This window comes from Vidua macroura, chromosome 1, assembly GCF_024509145.1.
Source record: "Vidua macroura isolate BioBank_ID:100142 chromosome 1, ASM2450914v1, whole genome shotgun sequence".
In the NCBI taxonomy this organism is placed as follows: Eukaryota; Metazoa; Chordata; class Aves; order Passeriformes; family Viduidae; genus Vidua; species Vidua macroura.
Genome location: NC_071571.1, coordinates 65,970,137 through 65,997,747, shown reverse-complemented (window position 1 = coordinate 65,997,747; position 27,611 = coordinate 65,970,137). Strand labels below are relative to the sequence as shown.

Sequence of the window (27,611 nt, the reverse complement as noted above, 5' to 3'; positions counted from 1 at the left end):
TTGTGGAAATATTCAAAAATAATTTGGACACAGTCCCAGCTCTAGGCAGCCCTGCTTGAGCAGAGGTGTTGCATCAGATGGGCTTCAGAGATCCCTGCCAAACTCACCATTCTGCAATAACACAAGGTATCAAAAGAACCAACAATGTCAATGTGTATTAGCAACATCTTTTGTTTTTGAAGTGTGCGGCGTTGCTTTGTTTTCCCTGGCCGCACGCAGCTCTTGGGAGCCTGGCTGTGGCGTAGCTTCCATGTGCTGCCAAGGTTTCTGCTGTGGGTTCCCAGACACGGCTTCCATGTCCTGGGCACGTGGGCTGGCCAGCCACTGTAACCGTGCGCTAGGGATCCGGCAAAGAAGTAAGGAATTTGTCCATTTACTCCGTGCTTGGCAGGAACGGTTTATTGGTCACGTGGCGCGGTTCGGTGGAAAGACACGACTGCTCCTGGCACTTGCATGGGAGAAAATGGCGCCGGGGTTCTGGTGGTGTAGGATTTTATGGGGGGCAGGGCGAGAGGACCCACAGCCTCCCATCCAATAGGGGCGGCTGCCATGGCGGTGACACCAGCAACAGTGACCAACCAAGATGGCGTTGGGGTGGTTCCCGGGTCCCTGGGCTAGTGGGGTTGCGGGATCGGGGTGACCAGCGGGGAACTCTCTGGCCAGGACGGGGAGTGTCTGCAGGAGTGACTGGGGTAAGCTCCAATAGCACGCAGCGAGGAGCGAACCACCACAGGGAGGGGAAAACACAGGGGTTGCGTGGGATTACAGAACTTGGCTATCTAACATAAACTAAAAACCCCTAATCTAAACCCGAACCCCAGGATGCAACAGAAGTGTATGAGATTGTTGGCTGAATTTTTTTGTGTGCCTTTGGCCAAATTCTGTCTCAGACTTTCCCAAATCCTGATTCCCTTCACTCTCTGTAGCCTAAGGTTTCTTTGAATATGTTTCATAAACTATTCTGCTGCAATGCTTGACTAATTTCTTCTGACTTGGGTTATTGAACAATGGCTGTGCCAGCACAGACAATTTAGCCAGGTCACAAGCTTTGACAAATGCCTGTCTATGACATGTAGATGTAGGAGTCTCTAGCTTACTTCAGTCCCAAGAGAGTGTGGGATTAGCTCTTGCAACTAAACTCCTTGTGTTCTCCTCTACGGAAAAAGTTACCAGGACTCAGTTTTTAAACAAGAACATCTCACAGAAATGCTGCATTCACAAGGAAATCAACCCCAGACACCCAACTCCCTTCAGCAGGGATCTGCAGTAATACATTGTACAGGAGTGTTCTGATGTCTCTAAAGAGGAAAACAGAGTGGAAGTGTGTATTTAATGTACATTTTGCTAAAAACACTGCTCAGAGGAGTTTGAAAAGCTGACAGAGTGTTGTAGTTGTGAGGTATTCCCCCCCACTCGTGCTCCCTAGCAGCTGCTGTTCATTAGCCAGTCTCAGCAGAGCAGAGTTGTTACTAGCATTAGATAATCTCCAGTCATAAGAGTAGGCTAACCACCCAATAAACTATAAGGTACAGATGTAAATTCAATCTGCCTGTAAAGCAAAACACAAGTCCACATGGTTGTGGCTACTGGGGCTGGAAGGAGAGCCTGAATGTATCCTTCTGCTCAATGTGGATGAATGAGAAATTGCATGTTTTAAACTAATAAAGAAGGTGAGCAGAACTGGGAAGCAGGCACTGGATCTGTTTGCCCAGGCCATCCTAGCCAGCATCTTTTAGTTCAATCTGCAGCTTCTCAGAGCAGTAGGTGCAGTTTCCAGCTTTATGAACATTTTGTGCATCATCAGTAAATACTCAGGAGGGATTTTTGTCCTGGTGATTGTGATGATTTCCTTTGCTGCCTTTTTCCAAGCCCCCTGTCCTTGCCATCACTGCAGCTAGATATGCAGAAAACAAGCGTATGCCACAAAACCAGGGCACTGAATGCCCAGGACAGAGGTATTTCAGTCTTGGCATTTGAGTGTGCCCTGCAGGGAAATCCAGGCTTCTCCTATGGCATGTCAGTAGCCATGAACAAACATACTGTGCTCGGTTTGAGGACAAAGTATTTTAAATATTAATTCTCTTCAGCCTTTCTGCCTGAATGCCAGCTGCAAAGCTATTCAGTAAGGAGCTCAAAAAACAGTCACCAATGTAAGGCAGTCTTTCTTTAGAGGGCAAACAATTGCAAAAATGTGGACTTTGATAGCACCCTCATTTGAAATATCACAGGGAAAATATCTACAATACATTCCCAATGAGATTTAAGAAGTGAAGTGTCTGAAGTGTAAAGGAAAAAATATTCTTTAGGTCAACAGAGCCAGGAATAGTTCCTCTCCCATTTTATACAAGGAAGATTTCATTAGGCATTCCCTCCCCCTCCATAGTTCAACATCACCTCTAGTTAGTGAAAAAAAAATAAATGTAAAGAATACTGGTATCACCCCAGCAGCTAGATTGTGGTAATGAAGCAGGTTTTCACATTGATGAAGTGTCAGGTGGAACATGGGGATGTGCAGGCACCTGATAGTAGTCAGAAAACTGAGTGTGAAGAAACTTCAGTAGGGGCTGAACTGAGCTCTCAAAACTTCAGGGAGAAAATGTAAAATGCTGATGTCACACTATGCAGGGGACAAAGAGAAAGGCTGCAGCCTGCTCAACATAGCACAGAGGGTTTGAATGTCCCTCTGGAAGTCTTTTGCTTCACAAAGGGAGGGGGGGTTGTTTATTTTGAAGTTAAGTGTATTTGCCTGGAAATAGGATCTTTGTTACTTTGGAGATTATTGATTCCCGCTGCTAATTCCCTATTTGATGTGATAAGCCTCTTTATAGCATTCCATTTGTTTTGCTGTGGAAATATGTACAAAGCAACAACAGAAAAAAAGCTTATCGCTTTGTAGTCCAAATTTAGCCTCCAGGTAATTATGTGCATCTCAGTAACTTCAAGAGAAGAAAAGGCAGATGGGACAAGAATTCTCCTGAGTAAAAAATATTTTGTCATGCTTTTAGGCCACTAGATTTGAACCTAAAGATGATGATATAATTGTGGAATAATCTTATCTAATATATTTTCAAAATAACAAATATGCAGTTTCCTAAGGCACAGGGTTTTTTTATTTTAACCAGGTAAATAATTTAATCTGGTTTTGTTTTTAAAGCTAGACATTTTTACTATTTTCTATCTCTATGCTGCATGTTTTCATTGACATTCCATGAGATGCCAGGATTTTTTAAAAAATTGTTTCTGACCTTTGCTAATGCATAGAGGCAGAAGTTGGCTTTGGCAGTGAAGGTGTTAAATACACACCGGCTGGGAATTTGTACAATGGACAAATCGCTGGATAGGGTGGTGAAACATTACATTCTCTAGAAAGATAAGAAATTATTGTGCAGTTGGTGATGCAGATACAAAAGAATCAATGTTGTAAAACACGTGCAAAGACCTGGTCTGACCAGCAGGTATCCCATTAAATGGTGAGGAATGACTGGGGCACCTGCACCGAAGTTTGCAACACAGGTGCTGGGGAGAGTTCTCCTTGTAATCCACCTCAGTAGATTTGTGGTTGGAATCACTGTAGCAGTAGTTATTGGAAGGAGAGTTGTGTCTACTGGACTTGGCTGAATAATGGATTTTTTTTTTGCATTTGGTACTCAAATGGAACAAAATAATTAACAAGTGGAGTAGGGAAAACTGACTAAAAATAGCAAGTGCAGGCATAATTAATTTTTTTATTACACACTGAAAACTATCATTTCAGGTCAGAATTAAATATTGTCTAGTGCATTTTTAATGGTTTTTAAATTTTATTGGTTTTGAGAAAAGCGTATCTAGTGAGTTGGTTTTTTTCAGCTGAAACTACTAAGTTTGACCTCACCTTGCAGATAATTTCTGACCTTCTAGAACTCAATTTTCTTACCATTTTAGTTTGTCACAAACATTTCAGCCAGTCCTAATTCTTAATCTTCAATGAAAATTTTAGGCACAGCCCTTTGCAAAAAGTTACTACTATTTATCACCTGCCTTTCATGAAGTCTGGGGATCAGAAATCCCTCTGTCACAAATAATTAATTGCTCCTAAAGCTCTCAAATTTGTTTACTTCCAGGAATTTTCCACTTCAGTAACAAGACAAAGTATGGGCACCATGCTATTTCCTATGCATCTTTTCTACTAGAAACTGAAATATTGTGGTTTTGAATTGCATTGCCGACTTCTGTTACAAAAGCTTTTATTTAGAGTTCCGATATTGTGGCTGTTCCAAGTCACTGAGTATTTTAGCTTTTGATTTATTTAGCAGAAAGGGTGTTGAGTTGTTTTGGTTTTTTTTGGTTTTTTTTGGTTTTTTTGACATTACCAGTGTAAAGGGCCTTCTTGGAGATGAATTTTATTCTTGCACTGTTCATTTGCCTTTCTTCATGCTGGCACTGGTAACATGGTCTACAACAAACTAATATGGTGAGGAGGTATATGTGATACAGGCCAAGAGAGCTGGGGTTGTTCAGCCTGGAGAAGAGAAGGCTCCAGGGAGACCTTAGAGCAGCCTTACAGTGCCTAAATGGGTTTCTTAATAGAGATAGAGAGGGACTTTGTAAAAAGGCATGTAAAAAGCAGGGACAAGGAGGAATGGCTTTACACTGAAAAACAGTGGGTTTGGAATAAATATTAGTAAGAAATTCTTTTCTGTGAGGCTAGTGAGACACTGGAACAGGTTGCCCCAAGAAGCTGGGGTACTCTCGTCCCTGGAAGTGTTCAAGGCCAGGTTGGATGGGACTTTGAGCAGCCTGGTCTAGTGGAAGGTGTTCCTGCCCATGGCAGGAGGGTTGGAACTAGATAATCATTAAGGTCCTTTCCAACCCAAACCATTCTATGGTAATTCCTCTCTCTGTACTTTGAGTGGTCTGTAGCTGCTGTAGTAACAGAGGAGACTTTATTAATTGACTATGTATATGCTGAGATTGACATCAGCTTGCTGAAGTTCCCCACCCAGATTTCCTTCCTTAAAATGAACAGCTTTTTACATTTTGGATAGAGATTTTCCATGATGGTCACAGATTATTTGGACTGCCAGGCAAAGTTGGTTTATTTGTTGACATGTTTAAAATGTTCCTGGCTTGATATTTTAGGGTTACAGTTGTGTTAGTTCATATGTGAGTAAGAAGATAAGGTGCTGCTGCTTTTTTCATTAAACAAATTCCATACTGGCAGTGCTAGAAGTGCAACATACCTACTAATGCACAGGTCATGTCAGTCACTGTGGTCCACAGAGGCCCATCAAGGGGTCTGATCTTCAAGCTAACAAAACATAGGGAAGATGGTTCCTCCATGATGCGTTTCAGCCCTCAATCCTTCCTCAGAGCCAGCAGCTGCTTCTCAGGGTAGATTGCATTAAAGTTTGTGGCAGCAGATTTCTCAGAAGAGGATCCTTAGAAGAGAGTGTTGCTGGGAAAGATCACTGGGGCTTTAAAAGGTCAAGAGCTCTGGGGGGTGGGGCTGTACTTTCATTGTCACCCTCTCAGCCTCCCTCAGTGTTTTCTTCCCTGGTCCCCCAGAATTTCTTCCCACCTAAAGCATTGCTTTTTGTCTCCATCCCAAGGCCATGCCACATACACAAAGGAATAACTGTTCTATTCCTATATCAAATGTGTTCCAACATCCAAGCTTCCCTGAGCATCAGAAGCCAGGGTGGGGAAAATTCCAATAGAGAAGGGGATTCTGCTCTTCTGGCTCATACTTGAAGATGGCTTTGCTTCTAAGAGTGTAACTACCTTTTATTCACTGCTGTAAGTACATTTGTTCACAGAGACAAAGAGATATTACTGTAGAGAGATTTTGAAACAAACCATTCAATAATGCCTGTAGATAGGAAGCATATCTGTTCAGCTCAGATTGATTCTTTTTGGTGCCATTTTGCTCAAGTCATTCACAGATTGACCTTGAACTGTGAATTATGATATCTGTAGCTTTGTAAAATCAGCTCTTAATTCAATATTATCACATTTGGTGAAGCAAGTGTCTTCTCACAATGCTGTATAGACAACAGAAGGACAATCGCTAACATTTTAGAGCATTTTTTTCTCTATTACAATGGGTCCTAACATCCATCTGTTTTTTCTGGCATGCTTCAGATTTTCAACCAGCATTTAGTATATTTTTCACTCTGGATTTCTAGTACTCAAAAATATCCCATTTTTATTGTTCTAAAAATACATTCTTGAATTAGATACATACTAAATTCCCTCTTCTAAAAAAGATTGTTCTTTGTTTCCTACTGCAGTTGTTGGATATTTTGTTCTTGCGACTAGGGATAAGAGATTTGAGAAGTAATGCTGCAAAGCTTGGTTGGTATAACTATCTTAATTCAGCCATGCCTTTTTTTTTTAATCATTTAAACTTACGTGATCATATTTTATGTGAACAGCCAGCATTTGGCTGAGAGCTTTGACGTTAATGGAACAGCACAGTAATGAAACGGAGCAGGCTCCATTTTAGAGCTTGAGGTGTGAGGCATGGTCTTGCAATGTTCCATAAACCAGTAGGCATCTCCCAGTTAGTATTATTGAACACGGGGACAAAATCTGGATTTGCGTGTCTATTACTGCTTGGCATTATCTTTAGAAAAGAAAAGAAGTAATTCCTTGGGAAAATGCAGGTGTCTGCATTGTTATAGTGGTCTAATGGAAGACTGATGACCTGGCTGTGTCATTATTCACAGTGTTTCTAGTCAGAGTTATAGGGCTATCTAGTAATTGCTTCATTTCTTTTAGCAAAACACAGAGTTCATGGCCCAAAATAATTCTGCTTTATTTGGGTATTTTAAAGAAATTTGTTCCATATATGATGAACAAGATTTTAACCTTATGCAACCATAATGAATTGTCAAAATCTACATTTTGAATATGATTTTCTTTTCCCACAAGACCTACTCTGGGCAGACAGTTCTTTCTCAGGAAGCTTGTAACTTTCCAAAGAATAAATCAAAATCATAAAAATTCAATCCCTCAGTAAGCTGAACCAGAAAAAAATGGCATCATTTGAGCCATGACTCAAGAATAGATTCACATGATCTAAAGAATGGGAAAACAAATTGGTCAGTTGTAAGAGTTTTAAACAAAGAGCCAGCTTGGTTATATTTCTCACTATACACAAATGCTTGAGCAAGCAGAAAATTTGCTGATTAGTTTTCCCAAAAATCCTCGCTGCAATCTAGACTAATCGGAGCTTTAAAGTCTATATTGAAGCTGTTTCTCAACACAAAATCAAGTCTGGGATAAGGATAATTTTGGGGGGTAGTAAATGACTGCTTAGAGCCTGAATTAAAGTCTGATGAATAATTTCAGTTGTAAATCTGATTTTCCTGTAGAGCCCAGCTGGAAACACAACTGCAGATGTGTTATGGGAAATATAATTTGGTTGCCTCGCATTCCAGACTGGTCTGTACTTCTTGCAGTGCACTAATGCTGAGCAAAAGCATTGCCTCTCTCCTTAGGGTTATGGGACTGTTGTAGCTATCCTGGATCAAATGGCAAGGGAATGCAATCAAAAGTCCAGGGAAGACACTGGGATGCTAAAGCAGAAGCAGTACCTTGCCAGTAAGGCACTGGCAGAAAGTACTTTTATCTTCAATTGAGACTTAGCAGTTTTTTAGACTTTCACCAAAAGCAAACACTTCCTACCAAAATTGTCTTACTGGTTCTCTGTTAAACCGTCCCAGTGGTGCTTCACCCATTTTCCTAGGGATGAACAGGCATCTCTGCCCACGTTGGTCTGCTTTAGTCATTGCCTGGCTTCCTTACAGCTGCAGAAGCATCACCATCTCCCAGAGGCTGAATATTTTAAATCAACAGGGAAGTGGAGAGCAGGCATTACATGATAACTGAATCGTGGCAAACACTCCTTATGGTTTTATTGCCCTAATTTCTCAGGAAAAGGAGTTATAAAGTGTATTATCATGACTGATACCAGGAGACTTATCATGCTTACCTGTGAGTAAGCTTAAAGAAAGTAATAATCCTACAGATTAACAAACATGTTAATGGAGTGTAGTACAAGAATTTTATTGGTATAAAACTGTTACACTTGCTTCTTTGGGTAGAGATTTTCTATTTAATATGCCTTCAGTTTATTCTCTCATTGATAAAACTGCATTTAATCCCATTTTATAAATCCTGTTTAGGAGAATGATAGTCCTCTGTAGACTCTACAGTCTGGCTGTCAAAATCTGGGTTGACACTTCAGAGAAAGTGAACCTCCAGGCTTACAATGATTTTTTGCTCATTGTGCAGTGATGTAAGGAAAGGAGGTAGTTCATTCCTACCCTCTGCTACCAGTTAACTGGTAGAACAAATACAAGATTTTCTTCTCTTCTATTTTTCTCTGAATTTTCTGTACATGGCATGGGAGTGCAAAGAGCCTCTGACAGCCTTTACTTCGTCAATTCTGCTTTGCTATCAGCATTATTATTATTGGGAAAGACGAAGTAAATTAAGACTCATTACTCTCATTGAATTTTCCTCATGTGGAATTATTTTGTTGATGTAAATCAGCACAGTTCTACTGGCTTCATTCATGCTCATTTATGTCAACTGAAGAGCAACATTGACAGATAGTTCTTTGTAGCAGCTGGCTTCTCATGTGGCCAGCTCAGATTTACTGCTCTGTTAGAGCAATGTCTAGGGTAGTATGAACCCAGTTGCAGCTGATTAATAACATTTGCACATAGAGAATTAATTCAGAAGTTGCTCCAGAGGTTATGCCCCACTGTGCTCAGAAGTTATTTTACATCAGGGTGACTTAAGTCATGAGGAACAACTGTGTGAGCATGACTTGGCTCAGAGATTCCTTGGGGATATTCTGGACATCTCAGCATCCTGCTGTGTGTCCTGTCATGTCCACCAGTCCTGTTCATGGGTCCCACACACCAGATGTCACCATTCAAGCACTGGAGAGCTGCTAAGTTCTGCTTTCATGTCTGCAAACACTCACAGTTAATAAGCCTGCCAACTGTGTGAGGAATCATTTTCCAGCAAGCCCTGTGTTATATCCAGCCATTATACTTGTGCGTCACCCCACACTAGGCTCTTAAATTCTCTTCTCCTCTGGACAGAGTCAAAGATAAATTCCTGGTACACAGAAAACACATATACCACAACATCCTGCTCACACAACAAGCTGGATGGCATGAACCAGCTTTTTCTTGGAGCTCATCCACAGCAAAACAAGAGATCAAGGAGAAAAAACCCATGACTCCTGGTAGAGGACAGCCTAGGCAGCCAGGAGCACCTCACTTCAAAGGTGCTGCCAGACAAAAGGGCTGCAAAAATCTGAGCCGAGGCCCCACAGGGGGTTGGCTGCTGTCCTGAGAGTTCTCGGGGAGTGGCCACACTGCAGAGCAGGGTAAGTGTCACTGTGTACTTCATTTAAGTGTTTTGCCATGCCCAAGGAGATGTTTTTCCTTTTATTGTTCCTGCAGAACACTAACACATGGAGCAGAAACTTTTTATTCTGAGTTCTCGGTTTGCTGGGGAGGGTCCAAACAGTAGCATCCATCAGTGAAAATGCTGCCTTTCTTTCCTGTCCCTGAGGAGATTACACCCAGACCAGCCAATATTTTAGATCTACAGCAACTGATTTTGCATGATTGTCCCTTCTGGCCCTAAACTCCTACTTATCTGCCATAATGTGACCAGCCCAGCCCAGAGCAAATTCAAAAGAACAAACAAACAAAAACACCCAACAAAATAAGCCTCACTATACACTGTCCTTATGAAGAACTGCTCAGCTCTTATTGTCTAACACAAGGAGTGTGATTTGAGAAGTAATGCTGTATTTGATCATGCAGAGAATTTATTCAGAAAATTGGTTTGCTGTCAAGTTTATCTTTGTAAATGTGAGAAAGCATTTTATTTTTTACTGACAATCGCATTGGATATTATTTTTTCAGTGAAATCCCAGCAAAGCTTTCCTTATGTCACCATAAATCTTAGGAAGGTTTCCTTTGTAGTAAAACCTTTGTCACAGTGTATTTGCAAAACTGTTGTAATCAATATTGCAGAAATGTATGGAGTATGAACCAAGAAATACATTGTAAAGCACAAATTATAAAAATCTTTCCCATCCTCTTGAACGCCTGAAGCGTATTGCAAAACTATATAGATGGCACAGTGAAGGTCAGGCATGTTCACACATGAACATTCTAAATACAGAAAGTGCTGTTAGAGGCCGTTACTTGTGGAGGTTTGTCTCCCCTTTCCCTTGGTCAGACACCTGCACTCACTTAGTTTGATGGAACAGCCAGAGTTACCTTTCTGATCAACAGCAGCACCACACATCTCCCTCCATCCTTAGTTTGCACCAGCAGATCCACTCTTTGCTGTGGCACCAGGTTCCTTCCTCACCTCCATTTTCTCCCATTTATTCCAATTGTGCTGCTAATGAGACACCTCTTTCCTGACCTGTGGCCTCCTGACTGCCTCATGCAGCCCCTGTGATGTTAAATGAAATAAGGCACAGCAGCAAGCCAGCAATCAAACTACTGAAATCAACCTGTGCAAGCTAGGTGGGCTTCATTAACAACTTTTTATTCTGGGCAGGATAGGAAAGAAGGCAGAAGAGGAGAGCTATCACCACTGATGTTTGCCAAGGTCAGAGCTCTATGCTAGAGATGGTTTACTTAAAGTAAGTGTGGAAGAAAAAAACTGTGTCTTTGCAGCCATAGTAATAAAGCAAGAGCTGCTAGTGTTTCTTGATTTACATTATCAGTAACTAGTATCAAGATTTTCAAAGATTAACAGAGATGTCAACAGTTATTCAACATCTGGCAAGCCTAGAAATTAGGCAGCAAGAAACAAGAGCTTAGATGGTCCTGTTCTGAGGAGCTGGTAGAGGTCATTGTTAGCCCCAATAGTTTGGGGGCAGAAGTCACTGTAACAGCATGAGACAGAATTAAATTAAATGAGCAAGAGACCATGAAAAGAAATAATTGTGAGAGCTTGGAAGGGAAGGGCTGTGGAAGGGGCTGGGTTTTTTTGAAGAGTTCATCAAGGAGGGACTTACAATGAAGGAGCAGGAGCAGACTCAGACAGTCCCAAAGGATGAGGGAAATCAGAATGTAACAGCAGTTCATGGAGATGAAAGCAGACACTGGTGCTGGAGGCCAGGAACCTCCATGGCTTCTCTTCATGACCTTCTTCATCCTCCAGTGCTGCTTTACTACTTGCACTGTAAGGACTAATTAAGATTTTGTTCCACTACAAAAATACCTTGGTTTTTCCTACTACCTAAGTCACATTATTAGAAACTTGGGATTATAAAACTCCAGAAGTGATTGGTAGTCCATGAATTAATCTATCCAAAGTGGCATGGCTTTTTCTGCTGTGCATCACTTAAAAGTGGCAGTCACCATTTAGGCAGGAGTACTCTGCAGACTGAAAAGGGTGGATAATGGGATCCACAAAGTAATTTGACTCTTGATGGAGAACACAGGTAACCTTGGCTGGCTTTCACTTGGGGCCCTACCAGACAGTGTGGGGAAGAATCCCATGGTCTATAGGTCCTGAGCAGCACAGGTGTAGCGGGTGCAGATAATACCAAGGGCAACTTGGAGAAAATCTCTGTCCTCCCATGTGGAATCAATGACATGGTAACATGCAGTGAAAGCTTAGTTTAAATGCATATACTTCATGGCAGGTACCTCACTAAACACATGGAAGATGTGATCCTTGTTGCAAATCACTTCTGTAAGTAGATAAAACTTCTGCCTTCTGTTAGAAATGTCCTAGTGTGAACTGTTCATGACAGAACAGTTATCTGTGTCCTTCAATCCCTGTTTTCTTGGAAAAGGGAGGACTTTTGGGGAGGGTTTTTTCTTTCTCCTTTTACTATGATGTTTGTTTCTGTAGAAGCTATCCACATGCTGGATGTCTGGAGTTCATCCTGAACATCCCTCTGATGCATCCTCTTGAAAAGCATCATGGCATGGGGGATTAAAAACATAATACGGTTCCTGCAGACACGTATGGTGGGGCTAAAAGTGGCAACTTTTTCTTTTTTGGTTCTCATGTGATTCTAGAAATGAAGTAGTTTTAATTGCTTCACAGTCCTAAGGCAAAGTCTCCCATTAGCCACAGCTACTGTACCTTAAAGGTGGTAATAGCAAGCACTTGAATAGCACTTTCTGTCTTCAAAGTACTTTGCAGACATTCTTTACTTCTGAATTAAGGATCAGTTTTTGTCCCTTTTAACACTTTTCTAATGAGATAAATGTTCAATCTGCTTTGAGAAAGGGACAAAGCTCCTGACTTCAAATTCTACACTGAAATAGGGCTGTGTTCTGCTGGTTTATTTTCATGGTGTAAAGTGCCCCCAAAGGACATATGGCTGGTATCACCTCTGCTGGTGGAAATCTTCAGACTGTAAAATCAGGTGCCTGTAAATCTTCTGTCTTCAAACACCTGGTATAGGAGATGGGCTCCTACCTAGTGCTTGTTCAGCCCTGTGTTCTGCACACAGTGTGAGGGGCAGGGGTCTTGAACTGGCACACACATGAGCTCCTGACTCTGGAGAAGGCTGGGGATGCATGTGTACCGCAGCTTAGCCCCTGTGTGGTGAGGAGCCATTGTCAGACATCTCTTGTCCAGCCTTGAAGAGCCAGCTCCATTTCAGGGAGCTGCTGCGCCCAGGGTCGGGGGAACATTCATTGCAGAAGATGAAGCCATGCAGCATTCTTATAATTTCCTATCAGTGCCCAGTAACCAATTACTCACAGGGAAACTGGTCCAGTTGACAGAGGCTGGGGCCCTCAAGTTGGAAACATCTCTGAGTGACCAAGTCTGAAGGAAGAGAAGGCTCTGTTGTGTCATTGGTATCACTGACAAAACACCCATTGACTTGGATGAGAGTATGAGGATGCCCAACAGTGCTGACTTCTGATGTCACCTCTCTGGTCTACTTTGTTTTGCAAAGACTCTTTTGTGCTTGCTCTGTATTCTGAATATTCAGGTCATTCCTATGTATAGAGCCCCCATCTGTAATTAGATTGTGGGGTTTGTTGACCCTATTATGTACAAGTTGACTGGCAAGTCACACTGATCCTGATCCTTCAATATAGGATTTAATAAAAGCCACAAGAGGAGGAGGAGGGTTGCTATTGTTCTGCCCTCAGTGCTGCCAAACAGTCCCTTGTTTTTCTGTGTCTGTGTGTTCAAACTCTGTGTGAACCAATGGGGCGCAGTCAGGAGGCTGGCGAGAGGGCAGCGACAGGGTTAGCTGGATCCTAGCTAGAAATACTTGTGCAAGTCAGGAAGCAGGCATGGAGGGAAGGAAATTAAGTGGAGACATCTGTGTGGCTTAGCTTTCAGCAGCTCTGCCTGGGGTAGGGGTGGGAGAGTCATGCCTAAGATGACATAACGTATTTTGTCTTTCGTGGGTTGGAAACAGAGGAAACTGCGAAAGCAAAGCATGGTGTGTGTCACGCATGGTCCAGGCATACCAAGTACATAATGGAGCAGTGTCAGTGCTTTCTGTTCTGCCTTTCACACCCCAAAGTGACTCTACAAGACAGAGAACTGAGGAGAATATGATATGGTCCAAAAACTGATCTTGGACTTTTTTCGCAGACGACTGAGCCAGAGGCCAACCGCTGAAGAATTGGAGCAGAGGAACATACTGAAACGTAAGTCCTGATTCTGCTGACATTTAACCTGAAGCCAGATAATCTGGGTTAGATTTCATATACATTTGGTGTTTTTTATAAACATCAGCTATTCTCTGTAAGCATCACTGATAATAATTAAAAATAATAAAGGGCATCGTAAGTGCAAATAAGCGTGGAAGTCTGTAACAACATCTAGATCTGGAGAAAAAGTTCTTTAAAATGAGAGTCAGTAAATTCACAAGAACAAACAACCTATGGAGAAAAAAATCCCATGTCTTGAATGGCATTCCAGACACGTCAGGGGGTCAGTCATCCTGAAAAGCCTCCTTTGTGCAGCACATATATAGATGAGCATCCTATTGTAAGTTAGTAAAGACATTAGGGCATACCTCAATTAGATTTCCTAAAAATCTTCACAGCAATCTATGCTAGCTGGAGCCTTTATTCAATTTAAAAAAGAATCCAGTGTGACTCAGGATTATTCCCGTGAATTTCTACCTTTAAATCAGCCAAAATTTTGCTGGTAGAGCCTCAGCCTATGTTATTTTAAAGGGACAAAATACCACTCAGAAATCCTGAACCAAGTTAGTAGATACATTGCCACTGACTTTAAGGGAAGCTGGACTGAGTCCAATTTTCATAACCTCATGAATGAACAGGAAGAAAATTACAGTTTCTTTACTTCTATGGAAGTGTTTTGAATATTTAAAACAAAAAAAGCTGTTTATCTAATTGTTGTTATTTTGGAAGCAAAAAAAAAAAAACAACAAAAAAAAAAAACACCAAGTTCTTCCCCTTTTAAGTTAGTAAATGCATATTTCCAGGAAAATTTCAAAAAAAATTACTACAGAAAAAAGTATTCCAAAATAGCACCTTATACATAATGTCTCCTTAGGTAGGTCCATAATTCACCTTCTCTTGTTTGAATAGCTGCATTTTATAGAACCATAAAAACGCGGTAGCAGAAGATTAATTCTCTGAAAATCAGCAGAATTCATTTTTCAAATACTTCAAAATCAAATTCTTAGCAGATTAATGATAGAGTTAGTGCCCAACAGGGTCTTTTCACCTGTTGATGTTATTACATGTGGCAGTCAGAGAGAGAGAGACATCACTATGAATGCAAAGAGGAGAAAAGACCAGACAGCAGAGCGGCATGAGCAAGCCTGAGGCTGCTGCAAAAGCCATTTGTTTGGGACCAGCCCTCTCTCAATAACTGTGCTCCTACTGTCTACTCCTAACTCCAGTGACTGACTGCTGGAGGAAGTCAGGGGCAGAACCTGGGGATATATTTGGCACGTCCAGCTGTGATTGTCTCACCAGGGTGTAGCAGAACGGCAGGAGAAGGGGGGACCTGCAACGTGACTGATGTCAGGCACAGAGCGACAGAGGCCATTTTTCTGGCAGCTCATGTTGTCATCCTGGGACCTCTGAATAAACACATGTCAGGCACCACCTGGCACTGGTGCATGACCAGCAAACACTGCCCTGGCACTGGGGGAGGTGGGGTCTTGGGCACCTGCTTTGAACCAGCATCAGCAGAGAGCAGCATCTCCAGTGCTGGGTGCCTTGCAGACATTCCTAAAGGTCGTGTTGCCAAGCACAGCAGTCACAGAGCGCCTTAACAGTGTCTTACATTTCACAGGAATTACCCCTTGAGTAACATCCGTTTCTTTTTTAATTGAATAAAGGCTCTTAAATGACATGGATATTTGAAAATATTAACCTGATTCCAGAACCATATTGTATTTCCTAAACTGAATTTTTGTAGCTTGCTTTAGCACAGATCTGCCCCAAAACATATGTGTCTTGGTAAACAAACAGCTTCCTAATTACAGGGAAGAGTAATGTGGTATTTCCAAGGCATTCCAACTTTTGGTGAACCACAGCAGGAAAGAAAAAAATTAAATTTGTTACATAATTTTAAAATAAGAAAGCATAAACATGGTCTACCCCTAAACAAGTAAATATAAATATTTTCTGGTTTCTACATAATTTTCTAGTTCTAATTTCTAATTTTCTGTCATTTCTCTAGACTTCTGAGAAGGAGCATTATAATAAATATAATGGAGTGTAGGAAAAGAGAGACTCAGGAAGTACTAATAAAAAGAGTATCAATTCTCTGCATAAGCAGGTCAAGCAATTTATGAAAGCCCAGCCCAGAGCACGCACAAACACAAAAGAAAACCTACCAAGCTCTCAAGTAGACTAAACAGGACTTTCTCTGCAGTTAAAGCTGAAATCTCCCTGATGAAAATGTGTCTGGTGCCATGATGTTCCTATTACATGTGTAGCTGCATTGCTGCCCATGCTGATGGGAAAAAATGAGGCAAAATGTGGTTGGACAGCCAGTCTTTATAGATTAATTGAATGCTTCCTAGGTCTGTGCTGCTGCAGTAATTATGAGTTATCTTTGCAAGGGCAAAGCATCCATTGCCAAGTTCTGCTTCTTGCTGATAGCAACAGTGAAATCACAGCAGCCGCAGCAAGGAAACAGAGCAGAGACAACTGGTTCTTGTAGGGTCTCCTTCACTGAAGTATATCCCATTCACTGACTCATATTTAGGTCAAGGGCATGGAGTGGGAGGAGTCGAGGCCTGCAGGGTTAGTTTGAAGACTAAAGAACACTTTGCAATTACACTTGCTGTCCAAGTGTATAGGGAAAGATGCCTCAATCCCCCATCATGCACCACCCCTGTGCCACTTCACAGGTGGATAAAAATAATCCAGTTGTCAGCCTGGCACATTCAGGTGTGCCAAAAATTATGGTTAGGTGGGTTCTGAATGCCTCAAACTGTATTGGGGGACATTTCACATCAGCACAGAAATCAGGTATGAAAATTGTACCTACGTCACCCTGACACACAGGTTTGGAGAAAGAGAATCTCCTGAACATGTAAGATAAAATAAAGCATCAGTTCTGTAGCTTCTCAAGATTGTCATGACTTAACTTCAGAGAAATAGGCTAAAACAAAGTCACTTTCTAGTTTTGAAGGAGAATGTATTCCTATTTTCCAGCTTTTACCTGCCTTAAGTCTTAAGCCTGCCTGGCTGTCTCTGAAAGTGGGTGGCTGGGCTGAGAGTGAGGAGAAGAGAAAAATATCAGATGCCAAGGACAAAATTGAATAGCCATTACTAAGGCTTATGCTAACTCCTTGGCTGCTTGCAGTTCTACCCTGACTCTGTGCGGATTCTCTTTAGTTAGTGCTGTGTCTGAAAGCAAGCATTTGCAGGACCAGCTCCTCCAAATTTGAGACACAAAGGGAAGAAAAAATTGCTAGAGGATCAATTGCTAGAAGAATATCCAGCCCAGTAGGGACAGAAACCATTGAAAAAGGAAAATTACATTTATCAGTGTAGGTACTCCAGTGACTGCTTAAAAAGACAGTTGTGATTCCCTGTTGTCTTATATTCTTTTTAGTCCCCTACTAGTTTCCTTCCTTCTGAAAATATAAGCAGTATTTTTGGTAAAATGGCACTTAAAGATCATAACATCATAACATTGACAGGTTCTTTGTCCATGTTGGTGGAGATTTCCCATGCCTAATGAAGTCAGTGAGCAGTTGTGATAGCACTGTCAGCTCTACTGTCCTGAGCAGAGGGAAACTTGGTTTGCAGCCTAGCCCTCCTCACCTGCTCAAAGGCTTCTGTGGGCTCTAAACCTTAGGTCTCATTTCTGTGTTGGGATAGCCCCAGTTTTCTAGTGAGAGTGCTGGCTTGTGCTCTCACAGATGAAGAAGCTATGGCTGGTGGATTTTTACTGCTGCTCTGTAGGAGATGCCTGTTCCATCTACAGGATCAACAGAGAGGAACGCGGGATGCCCCCTTGAGTTTAGTGCAGTCCAAAGTTTAACAATTTAAATTGAGGCACCTATCCTCAGCTGGCCTTTGAGGTCCATAATGTCCCCTGCAGAGAGTTATTCCTGCCTGAGCTAGTCCTAGCTGAGCAAAAACTGGATCCCAGCAGGGGCACAGAATGCTTACTGGAAAAGCTGATGAGTTGTGTTTGCTCTCACCTGTTATGTACTGGTATGATTGGAGTAAAGAGCATTTCAGCCATCAGTGAAGCAGTGGAGACAGATCCTAACTGATCAAGTAGCTGAGTACCTGGAAGCCTGGGATTTTAGTGACTTTTTGTAAAGGTCAATGCAAAAACAATGCATGACAGCCTGCTCATAAATTGAAGAAGAGTTAGTGTACTCAAATGTGATTGAGCTCTTGAGGGAGAAGAGTTAAGGCATGCCCTGGTAAGAACTTGTAGCACGTGATCTTTTGGCTTAATGTTGAAAGGTAATTCACCTAAGATGCGCTTTTATGCTCCAGTGTGATACTTTGAAGGTTCATGATGGAGGGACACACTCTCCTTAACTCTGCTCATGCCATGGGAAGTTGCACAATTTGCCTGGCACCTCTATTCCAAAGGGTTTTTTCTATTTTCTCCAAAAAGTAGCTGCAAGAAATTATTCTGCAGATGGAAAAAAAATGCAAATGTTTCTTTTCCAGTCATTGACCTTGCAGAATCCAAGCCTATCGTAGCTGAGCCCCCTGAGGCTGCCAGGCCTGTGGGCAGGGAGATAACATTTTTTGAAGAGCTGGCTTGCTGCCCAGCCCTTCTAGAAAGTGACACGCATGAAGAGGTGCCAACACAGGGAAAGGAAGGAAGCTGTAGATGTTTCATGAAGTGTGTGAAGAAGCGCAGTAGCTACGGATCGAGGACATTCACCAGCCCCAGAGGGACATACTGTGCATCAGAGAGGTCCTGAAACATTAATACACTTACTGATGGAAAGGCTTATTTTGTTGCAAACGGTGCATGCCTGATGAGTCCACAGTCTGAGATACTTGTAAATCTTTTACAGCCCGGAATGAGCAAGAGGAGCAGGAGGAAAAACGAGAGATTAAGAGAAGATTAACACGTAAGGTGAGAAGCAACTTTGATCTTATTATGGCACTGCTGCAACTTTCTCCCTGCTCCACAGCTGTTTGCCTTTTTCCTTTCCTTCAGCACCATTTTCAAAAGTAGAGCGTGAAACAAGTCTTACAAAAAAATCTTTAAAATAAATCAGCAATGTTGCAGGTTGTAAGTCCACAGAGAGCAAAGAAAACCACTTTGGTAGCATTTCAGAAAGGAAAAAAGATCTAGTCTTCATAACTGAAGGAGTTTTGAACAGTGAAGGATAGAGATCAGCATTTACAAGGACCAGTGCTTCTTGTAAATATAATGGCTTCTGTAGCCATTACAGAGAGCAAAGTTAAAGCAATGCTGATTTGAAAATTCCACCAAAAAAACCCTCATAAAACTGGAAGCTAAACATTTTCTGGTAAGGGAGGTTGTCAATTGAGGCATTTAAACTAAATAGAGACAAGCATTTAGGAAAAAGCATATAGTGCAGAAAACAATCTTGTATTGGCAGGGAAGGACAAACAAAACAGCATCGCTTGATTCAAAAGTCATTTACTCTTAAAACTGAAGAACAGTAATTTCAGATGTACACATTCAGTTTTGCAGCTGGCATAAATGTCTATGGATGCCCAAACATACGCAGTGAACAATCCATCCTGCTATTGCAGATTGACCTTCTTTCAGCACAGACATATTTCCTATCTCCAAGGGTAAAGAAAGCCCTCTAAAAACTCACACGCTTGTGAAGCAGCACCATTCCCTTTCTGGTTTTGTCTTAGTTTTTTTGACCTATGTGATCACAGCTTTCATGGTATAAATATTAACAAGGAAAGGTCTCTAAATATATGTGGAAAAGTTACATTCTGAGAACTGAATTGCTTTCTACCACGGTTAAAAATCTCATGCCTTATTCTCAGTTCATGTAAATAGGTAGAATTCCTGGTCACCAGTGAGGGGATACTGCTGTTTTCTGCAGGAGCTAGAGAGCCATAATATTGTTTGTAAAACACTTATATTCCTCACCACAATGACAGGGATGATTTTGCATTCCCTCTTAGCACTGCCTGAAAGAAAAGATCCTAACTGCATTGCAGATGTTTCATGGAATTGAGGCTCTGCACAAAGGCTGGAAATACCATTTTACCAGGCTTTCAATTTCCCTGTACACTGAAGGGTAAACATGTGCAGGAATCCATTGCAGAGCTTGATGCCATTTGAGGAGCAGCTGTAATAGATACAGAGCAAAGCTCCCCACTCCCAGTGTGCCATCTAAGAAGCGAGGGCTTGCTGACTGAGCCGGCACCATCGCCACACAGTTCCCATCCTTCACTATCCTGTAGGAAAGGTGCAGAGCACAGGAATCATCTGTCGCAGGCAGAGGCCACAGCTCAGCAAAAGCACCCAGGCTGCCTCTGCTTCAGAGCCTGCTTCAGTGTCTGCTCCCTAAAACCTCAGCAGTTTTCTGGGAGATTGCTTGCTTTGTCTTGTTTGCACTTTTATGTAGGAACAACAGGGAAAGCAGCATCAGTCCAAGGCCCTGGCATTTGGCTCTTTAATGTTCATAGCCCTGTTCCTGGTCGCATACCTTTTAGTCTTTTTTTTTTGGCTTCCACTCTTAGTAAAGATTTTTCTCCTCCACATTTCTGAGGTTGATAGCAACACGACTTAACATTGTTTGATTTGGATCATCTTTTTAAACTGTTGTAAATAGTTCCAGTGACACAAGTAATTTTAATGAAAGAACTGCAGGGCTGATCTAACAATAGATTTTGTTCTCACCTACCAAACATACCATCATAAAATCTCAGAAATCACTGGAGAAAAGAAGTGAATAAAGAGTGCAAGTGTTTTAGATAACTAGAAATGCCAACCACTGAGTGAATCCTGCAAAAATAGTTGTTATTCCCCAGCTGTGTCTTTCATGAGCCTGTCCCAGATGTGTCGTTGTGTTTACGGCAGAGTGGCAAGCTCCTTCTGTCCGTTTGTACTGAAGTCTTAGTACCAAAGGATTTAAAATCCCAGATCAAGCAGAAGTGTAATTGAACGCAGCAAGTGTGTTGCCCAGCAGCCCTTTCTGTTTGCACTGAGTTTTCAAGCACACATGTGCCCACAGGGTAAATCCAACATGAGGAAACTCTGCCATGTTGCCTCTTTTGGAAGCGTGTGAAGCTGGGATAAAAGAAGGGAAGTGGGTTCTGTAGAAGCCACTGATGAGACTTTTGACCTTGCACTACAGAAACTGCTACTGTCCCCAGTTGTTTTGGTGGCAACATTCCAATTCCAAGGGAAGAACCCACTCCATCCATAAAAAAGCTATTCGTAAAATTCCGTCAGCAGTGACATTTTGTTACAGTGTTATGATGATAAGTTGTAACATGACATGCTGTAATAAGTAAGATTACCTTGCTAGGTCTAGATGCCTTATTAAAGTCAGCAATAAATATCCAGTTGAATTCATCATCTGGACAGGCAATTTCTAAAAAAAAAGAAAAAATTCTAAAGAAATCAGGTGACCTATAGCGAGCTGCCCCTTTTAGCATTTTCCATCCTCTCCGACTCATCTAGTTCCACATTAACTGGGGTGAGGAATAGCTACCATTCAAATAACAAAATGAAGGACATGCTGTTGGCTAAGTTTTTCAGCAGTTCATGTCCCTCCTGCCCAAGGAAAGAGAGTAGGAGCATGTTTGCCTGTTACCTGAGATGCCCAGCCCCCTGTCCTCTCTCTCCCTGCCCCTCAGGCCCACCAAGCACCTTTGGGCACGCTGACATGCGTCATTTGAGTGGAAGGACATGCATTAGGAAGGTTTTTTCTCTGAGCACTGGTCTTGACCTCCAGCCCATTCAAAGAATATTAATGTGCAGAAGCCCTGTGGAAGTGTTGCAGATGGGTCACGTCCACAGAGAGATCTGGGCCCCCATGAATTACTACCAAGAATGTATCTTCTCTGAACTATGACAAACTTGGCCAAGGACCAAGGCAATTAACACAAGCCTGAATGTCCCCTGAGGACTTCAATTATGGAGAGAGAATCATAGCCTGGATTAACAGAATATGTTACAAATCACTTGCAAAGTGGAATAGAACTTTTCCTACCTTCTCTTCTCTTAAATGGCACCATATTTCCCAATCCCCAGAGCTGTTTACTGCTTCCTATCCCCCCACTGCCAATAACTTATTTTTCTCAGAGGTCTAGTTCCAAAAGGAAATCTCTCAGAGCTGTAATACTGACTTTCAAATTGAAGAGGTGTGGCTGTTTCTTAAAATCCATGCAATAGTTTGAATTCTTTGTTCCTGTTAAATTCTTGCCCCAGTCCAATTTAAATGCCCTGTTCACTGATGCCTCTCTGGGACATGTCTCCCCGGCTTGAAGATGTTCAAGCTTTTCTTTAACTGACATTCACTGGCTTGCATCAGCAAAGGCTGTTGAAAATAATGAACTCTTGAGAGAGGTGGGACTCATCAGAGAGAGGTGAGAGAGAGACAGCTGGGAGGAGAAAGGTCAGAGAAGAAGAAAAGGTTAGTGGCTAATTTGGATAAACTGCATTTATAGTCAGAGGGAAAGGTCTTCAGGGCATTTTCATCACATCCTGCTCCTAAGTCTTTACTGCAGAAGGTGGGGAGCAAAGGAGGGGGACGGCTGCTTCTGGTTAGTGTTTGTAATTTTTCAGCTTGTTTTCTTCTTTAAATAACAACTGTAACATTTTAATGAGGAAGCAGAGCAGGCAGTGATGACATGTAAGATAAGCTTCCTTGTGACTGAAGTGGAGCAAACTCAGCATTTTGCATTTGACTAAATCCTAGGACCAGACAGGCAAGAGCCAGTCTACTTTACCTGGTGGGGGTGCTTGGGTTTGCTTCATTTCACACGCCACGGATAAAGGCGGGGGGTGTATTAAACCTTCCCTTTCAATTGCCTTAGTAAAAGCCTGCAAAATGCCCATTTGTATCTACAGCGCTCCAGAATATACAGAAGAAAATTTGAGCTCCTGTGACAAGGCATGAGAGATCCTGTCCTCATTTACTGCTCTTGCATTAATACAAATCCATTTATTTTGAAAGGGAATTTTACCCTGGTTCACACTCATATAATTAATCACTCACCATAGAATTACCCTGCTACCTCAGCTCCCAGATCTTCACAAACAGGTAAATAGAAATGTAAATGCCCAGGTAATGTGCACAGAAAAAGTCCAGACACCCTCATGCACGTACATCCCTTTGACATTAGCTGAAGCAAATTAAAAAGAGTCAGTAAGAACCCCTTCTCCCTGCTTGGAGTACTACACCTTGTGCAGACAATTGCATGGTGCCCTTGGCCATGTCCTTGTCCTGTAATTTTTGAATGTGCCCTATTCTTTCTGCCTGTTATAAGAGCTTGTTCTCAGGTGTTGCTCGATAAGGACTCTGTAGCATTAAACAGTTTAGACCCAAGAGACCACAACTCACAGGTCATGAAAATAAACTGCAAGGTGAGATCTCAGATGAGCTGTGCCCTCAGCTTGGACACACATTGAACTGACACCTGCAGTGGGGCTGCTTACAGTCTGTCCTGCAAAGCTGGTTTCCCAGCTATTCGAGAGTTAAGGGAGCTCTGGGCAGCCCAAACATACTGCAAGACTCTCACACCTAGAAGGTCACAAGAAATCTCTGCAATGCTATGAGAAGGCGGCAGAGAAAGTTGTTAACCATTCAAATAATGTAGCCCTTAATTAATGGCTTTTATAAAATCATTTAGCGTGGTTGTCTCTCTCGTTACACTTAGTATGATCAGATTGGCACTTTGGTTTAATATACTGAATATATTTTGTGTGCATGTATTTATATATGGAAATAGATGTAGATTTATGGCTACACATGAGCTATGTGATACCAGCCATGGCTTTCAGGACTCTTTCACAGCCAGAGCACTGGCACAAAAGTCAGTGCATCTTTTTTCCATTCTCATTCCTGTTCTCCAGAGCATCTCACAGGCAGGACATTAGTGCAGCTCTGCAGACTCTCCACATGAGGTGTTTGAACCCAATTTGTGTGTGCTTGCTCTGGGATGCTGGTGTAAGGAGAGCAGCCCCACTGCCGCCTCCCATCACAATCATCTTTTCTAAACAGGGAAGAGAAAGACAACCAACCATGCCAAGAACAAACACACAGGCTTACAGCCAGATGCGGAGCTCCACCCAAGTGCTGAAGAAAGGAGGGATTTTACACCTTTCACTTAGTAACCTTGCTGTTTTAAATCTTAATTCTCCCTGGAAGATGAAATGCAGGGTACTGAGATACTTTATTTGGAAGAAAGGTGGATTCAGGGGCATAAATAATGTTGCAGAATAGAATCTCAAGCATTTTATTAAATATTTAGACCCTTCACCCTTCACAAGGGTAAAGTATTTCAAACACATCTATTTCTAGTGAGTGGGAAGAGCATGATACACTGTAGGAAATTGTTATCAGGATATTATTTTTCCTGATGAATCCCAGTTACAAATGTTCTCTAACAGTGAAACTTTTCAGCTAATCCACAGCCACATGCACACATTTATGTAGCACCTTCAGAAACAATTGTATAATTGCTTTTGACATTCAGCAGCATGCTGTGTATCCAAGGAGAATTGATCTCTGAAAGCCAACTGCTGTCCCTGCCCACGTAACTGGCTGTGCGACACATGCGCTATCAGGACACTAATTTAAGAGGAGTTTTTCACTGTGGCTGCCTATTCTGCTGTGGAATCTGAAAGAAATTCTTGAAACAATGAAGATGCTTTCCTGACATTTTACAATCCACCATTGCCATTTCTTTTGGCTTGTAGTATGCAACATAAAATCTTAATAATCAAATATGCTATGATACAAAGCACAGCTGTCAATAGATACAGTTAAAAGTTCAGTGAGTACTAATCATCCTGCCTGCCTTTTCTGGAGGTAAGGACAGGTCCACAGAATATCAGAAGGGTAAAGAAAGTTTGTTTTCACCTTTTGCATGTAATTCAAGGCAGAAGCCACTCCATGCCTTGGTCTGACTCTTCCCAGGCAGTACAAAAGTACAGACAACAGCAGCAGAAGGCTGAAAAGTGTACAGCCTGTGCAGGTAATTTTAGAGTAGTGTTGTGGTCTTTGTCTCTTCCTGGGACATCAGTGCACTAGGAGACTTTCAGAAATCTCATTTCTGCCAAGGGTGATCAACCTCAGCTGGGAATTGGGGTCTCCAGCCACAGCAGCTTCCCAAAGAACAGTGGGCTGCTCTGGCAGCAAGGTGAGATGATATTCAAGGTCAAGAGTAACAAGAGGGCATTTCCCAGGTAGCGATTCCATGAAAGGCAGATAAAAACAAAGCACTGGGAATGTCTGAACCCTCTTATTACTGTAAGAGGTTGCAGTAAAATAAATACCCAAACAGCACTCTGCTGGGGAAAAAGCAACGTCCTGATGTCTTTTTCCACTTCTTCCACAAACCTGCAGCTGAGTCAAAGGCCCACAGTAGAAGAGCTACGTGAGAGGAAGATCCTCATCCGCTTCAGTGACTACGTGGAGGTGGCAGACGCGCAGGACTACGACAGGAGGGCAGACAAACCCTGGACACGACTCACAGCCGCCGACAAAGTAAGTGAAGCAACTCTGGGAGAGCCATGGCCTAAACAGCCAGAGCATGTCATGGCAAACATCCCTTGGGTCCCTCAGGTCCCATGGCTGTCAGGGAATAAACATCTACCGGACATCCTTTTCCAACACACCTGTGGTTTTTTCCCATTCACGAGGTTTGTTTGTTTGTTTGAAGCATATATCTTTGGCAAGACGGTTTCAATGTGCATGGAAACCAGGAGGGAAGGAATCCCAAGCCCCTTGAGGAAAGGTCTTGATAACAGCCCTGATACTTGTTTGTTGGTTTTGGTCTTACCACATTATGCTGCCAGCTGAGAGCTCTGGCAAGACTTAGCAGAGCAGTGAGACAGGAGTGTGTGCCAGAAGGGCTGTGCCAGAACAGGACAGGCTTGGGTGTGAAAATCCCAGGAGGTCAATCTGGCAAAGGTACCTTCATCCCTCCAAAGCCAGAGTCACTTCTCTCTAGTGTGTTACAACAGGGATATTTGCTCAGGATTTCTGCCACAGAGTATTTTAAGCCCTGAACTGAAATCACACAAGACCTGCAGATAAAAAAAAAAGGCACACTTTCGTATTGATGGCACTGCCTTCTGAGCACTAGTGGAACTTCCACTAAAGAGTGTTTTTGGGTTGACATTGATGGCAGAGGGATTAAGTTGGTGGCAAATTATATCAGTCACATTGTGAGGGTCTTAATGAGACCTCAGGAAAAATATTTAAAAGATTTTATGGACATTGTAAGAAGCAAGGACTATGAGGCTCAGTGATTCAGTATTGAATCTTATAGTCACTCTATGATGCCCTTTTAATTTTAAAGACTTTCAGATACCTGAATTCAAGCCTTGACTACTTCTTTGCAATGGAACTCACTCATTCAGCAGTGGGGAATATGATGTCCAATGTTTAGAGCTTTAACAGACTTTCCAACCATACCACTCATCTATGGTGTATTGGTTTTATTCACAAAGGACAGCCTGTTACACTTGTATAATTCAACCAAAGGACTTTTATAGTTTTGTGACATTGTTCTCCTCCTTAATAGAGGGATTTTTTCAGTTTAGCTTTGGTTATGTTAATGTAGAATAAACTTTAAAAAAAAGAAAAACTTCCTCAGAACTCTCCATAGACCATAATATATACTGGGTTAAATTAGCTTTTCTCATTTTACCTCACCATGTCTGACAAGATATTAGTCAGCTTACTTAGCTTTATTCTCTTAATTATTAGATGAGGGACGGAATACATCTCCAAACTGGTTCTACAGCCTTTGAGAGATCCCTGTCTGGGATGAAAGACATTGAGAAACTTCAGCTGGGGATGGAGATTTGATCCCTCATCCTATGTCTCTGAAAAGAACAAGCATTAAATACCACTATTAAATGTAACCTAGTAAGGAGTTTAGTATTAAGGCAGAGTACTTGTCCCTTTTTTTTTTTTTTATAATGCATGTGCAAGTTCAGTAGTCAGAGAAAAATTAACCTTTTCTCAGCAAAGCACCATCAGAAGAAGAGATGTTTGTCATTTCAATATTAATGCCTTTTATGGCATAAGGAAGCAGATAGATTGGGGTTTTTTGGGTCCTGTGGGCAGTATTCTGATTTCTGTCATTCAGGTGATGGGCTTTTCCTCAGCACTATGTCTACTGTTGGAAAAAATAGCCAGACAAATTGAAACAAAGCTGCATCATCCTAGATAGGATTATTTTCTTCCAGAGCTGTGATTCAGTGGTCTTCACTGGTCAGCACAGACTAGATTTACTGCAAAAACAGATTTTAGCAATGGGATTTTCTGTTTCCCAGTAAATCTTGCTCTGTGTGCTGGATGGAGGGAACTGCTTTCAGTCAGAGTTTGTCTTTAGCAGGTCTGACTCTTAGGGGAATGAAAATGGCATTTTTGCATCTCTCCAACAGATGAGGGATGGAGGCGGGAATAGATCTCAGTCCCTGTGGGAGTCAACTGCCCCTGTGGCCCCTGCCACTTCAGTAGCAGATTAGTCTGCTGAGGGCAGCCCAGGAGCTGCTGCATAGCCATCACTCTGTCCTGATAGATGAGGCAGTGCCTGACAGGCACTTCTAAGGGAAATAAGAAATCAAAGCTGTGGAGAAGGAGCAGAAAGGGCCTTTTATGTACAAAAACACTTGCAAAATCCATCACTTTGGGTTTGTCAAAGCAAAGGTAGTTGCTGACTGGAGCAGTAGCAATTGTAAAAGTCCTGTTTTGGGCTTGTGCTACTCATACTGGTTTAGATTTACTTGGCTGAGAAAAATTCCTGACAGACACAAGTGCCACTTATGGGAGCACCCCCTTTCCATATCTGATGCTGATGTTTCAGCATCAGATGTTTCAGCTCCCATGGGAGCGTTTGGTGACAGCAAACACCTTGTACGTCCCCTCCAAATGCTCACAGTGAAACCACTCGTGAGCAACAAATATCACAGAGCTGTCAGAGGTCTTGATTCTGAGC

The 27,611-nt window shown here is 42.1% G+C and overlaps 1 protein-coding gene across 3 annotated transcripts in view; it reads left to right on the top strand.

Moving 5' to 3' along the window:
- The window catches only part of PHACTR1 (phosphatase and actin regulator 1), a 301,935-nt gene that overhangs the window by 265,416 nt on the left and 8,908 nt on the right, over positions 1-27,611 (top strand). For all 3 annotated transcript variants that reach the window (XM_053979775.1, XM_053979759.1, XM_053979766.1), the window contains 3 exons: positions 13,609-13,664; positions 18,506-18,567; positions 25,007-25,147. In XM_053979775.1, the coding sequence (XP_053835750.1) occupies positions 13,609-13,664; positions 18,506-18,567; positions 25,007-25,147 (259 nt within the window). The remainder of the gene's footprint in view (positions 1-13,608; positions 13,665-18,505; positions 18,568-25,006; positions 25,148-27,611) is intronic.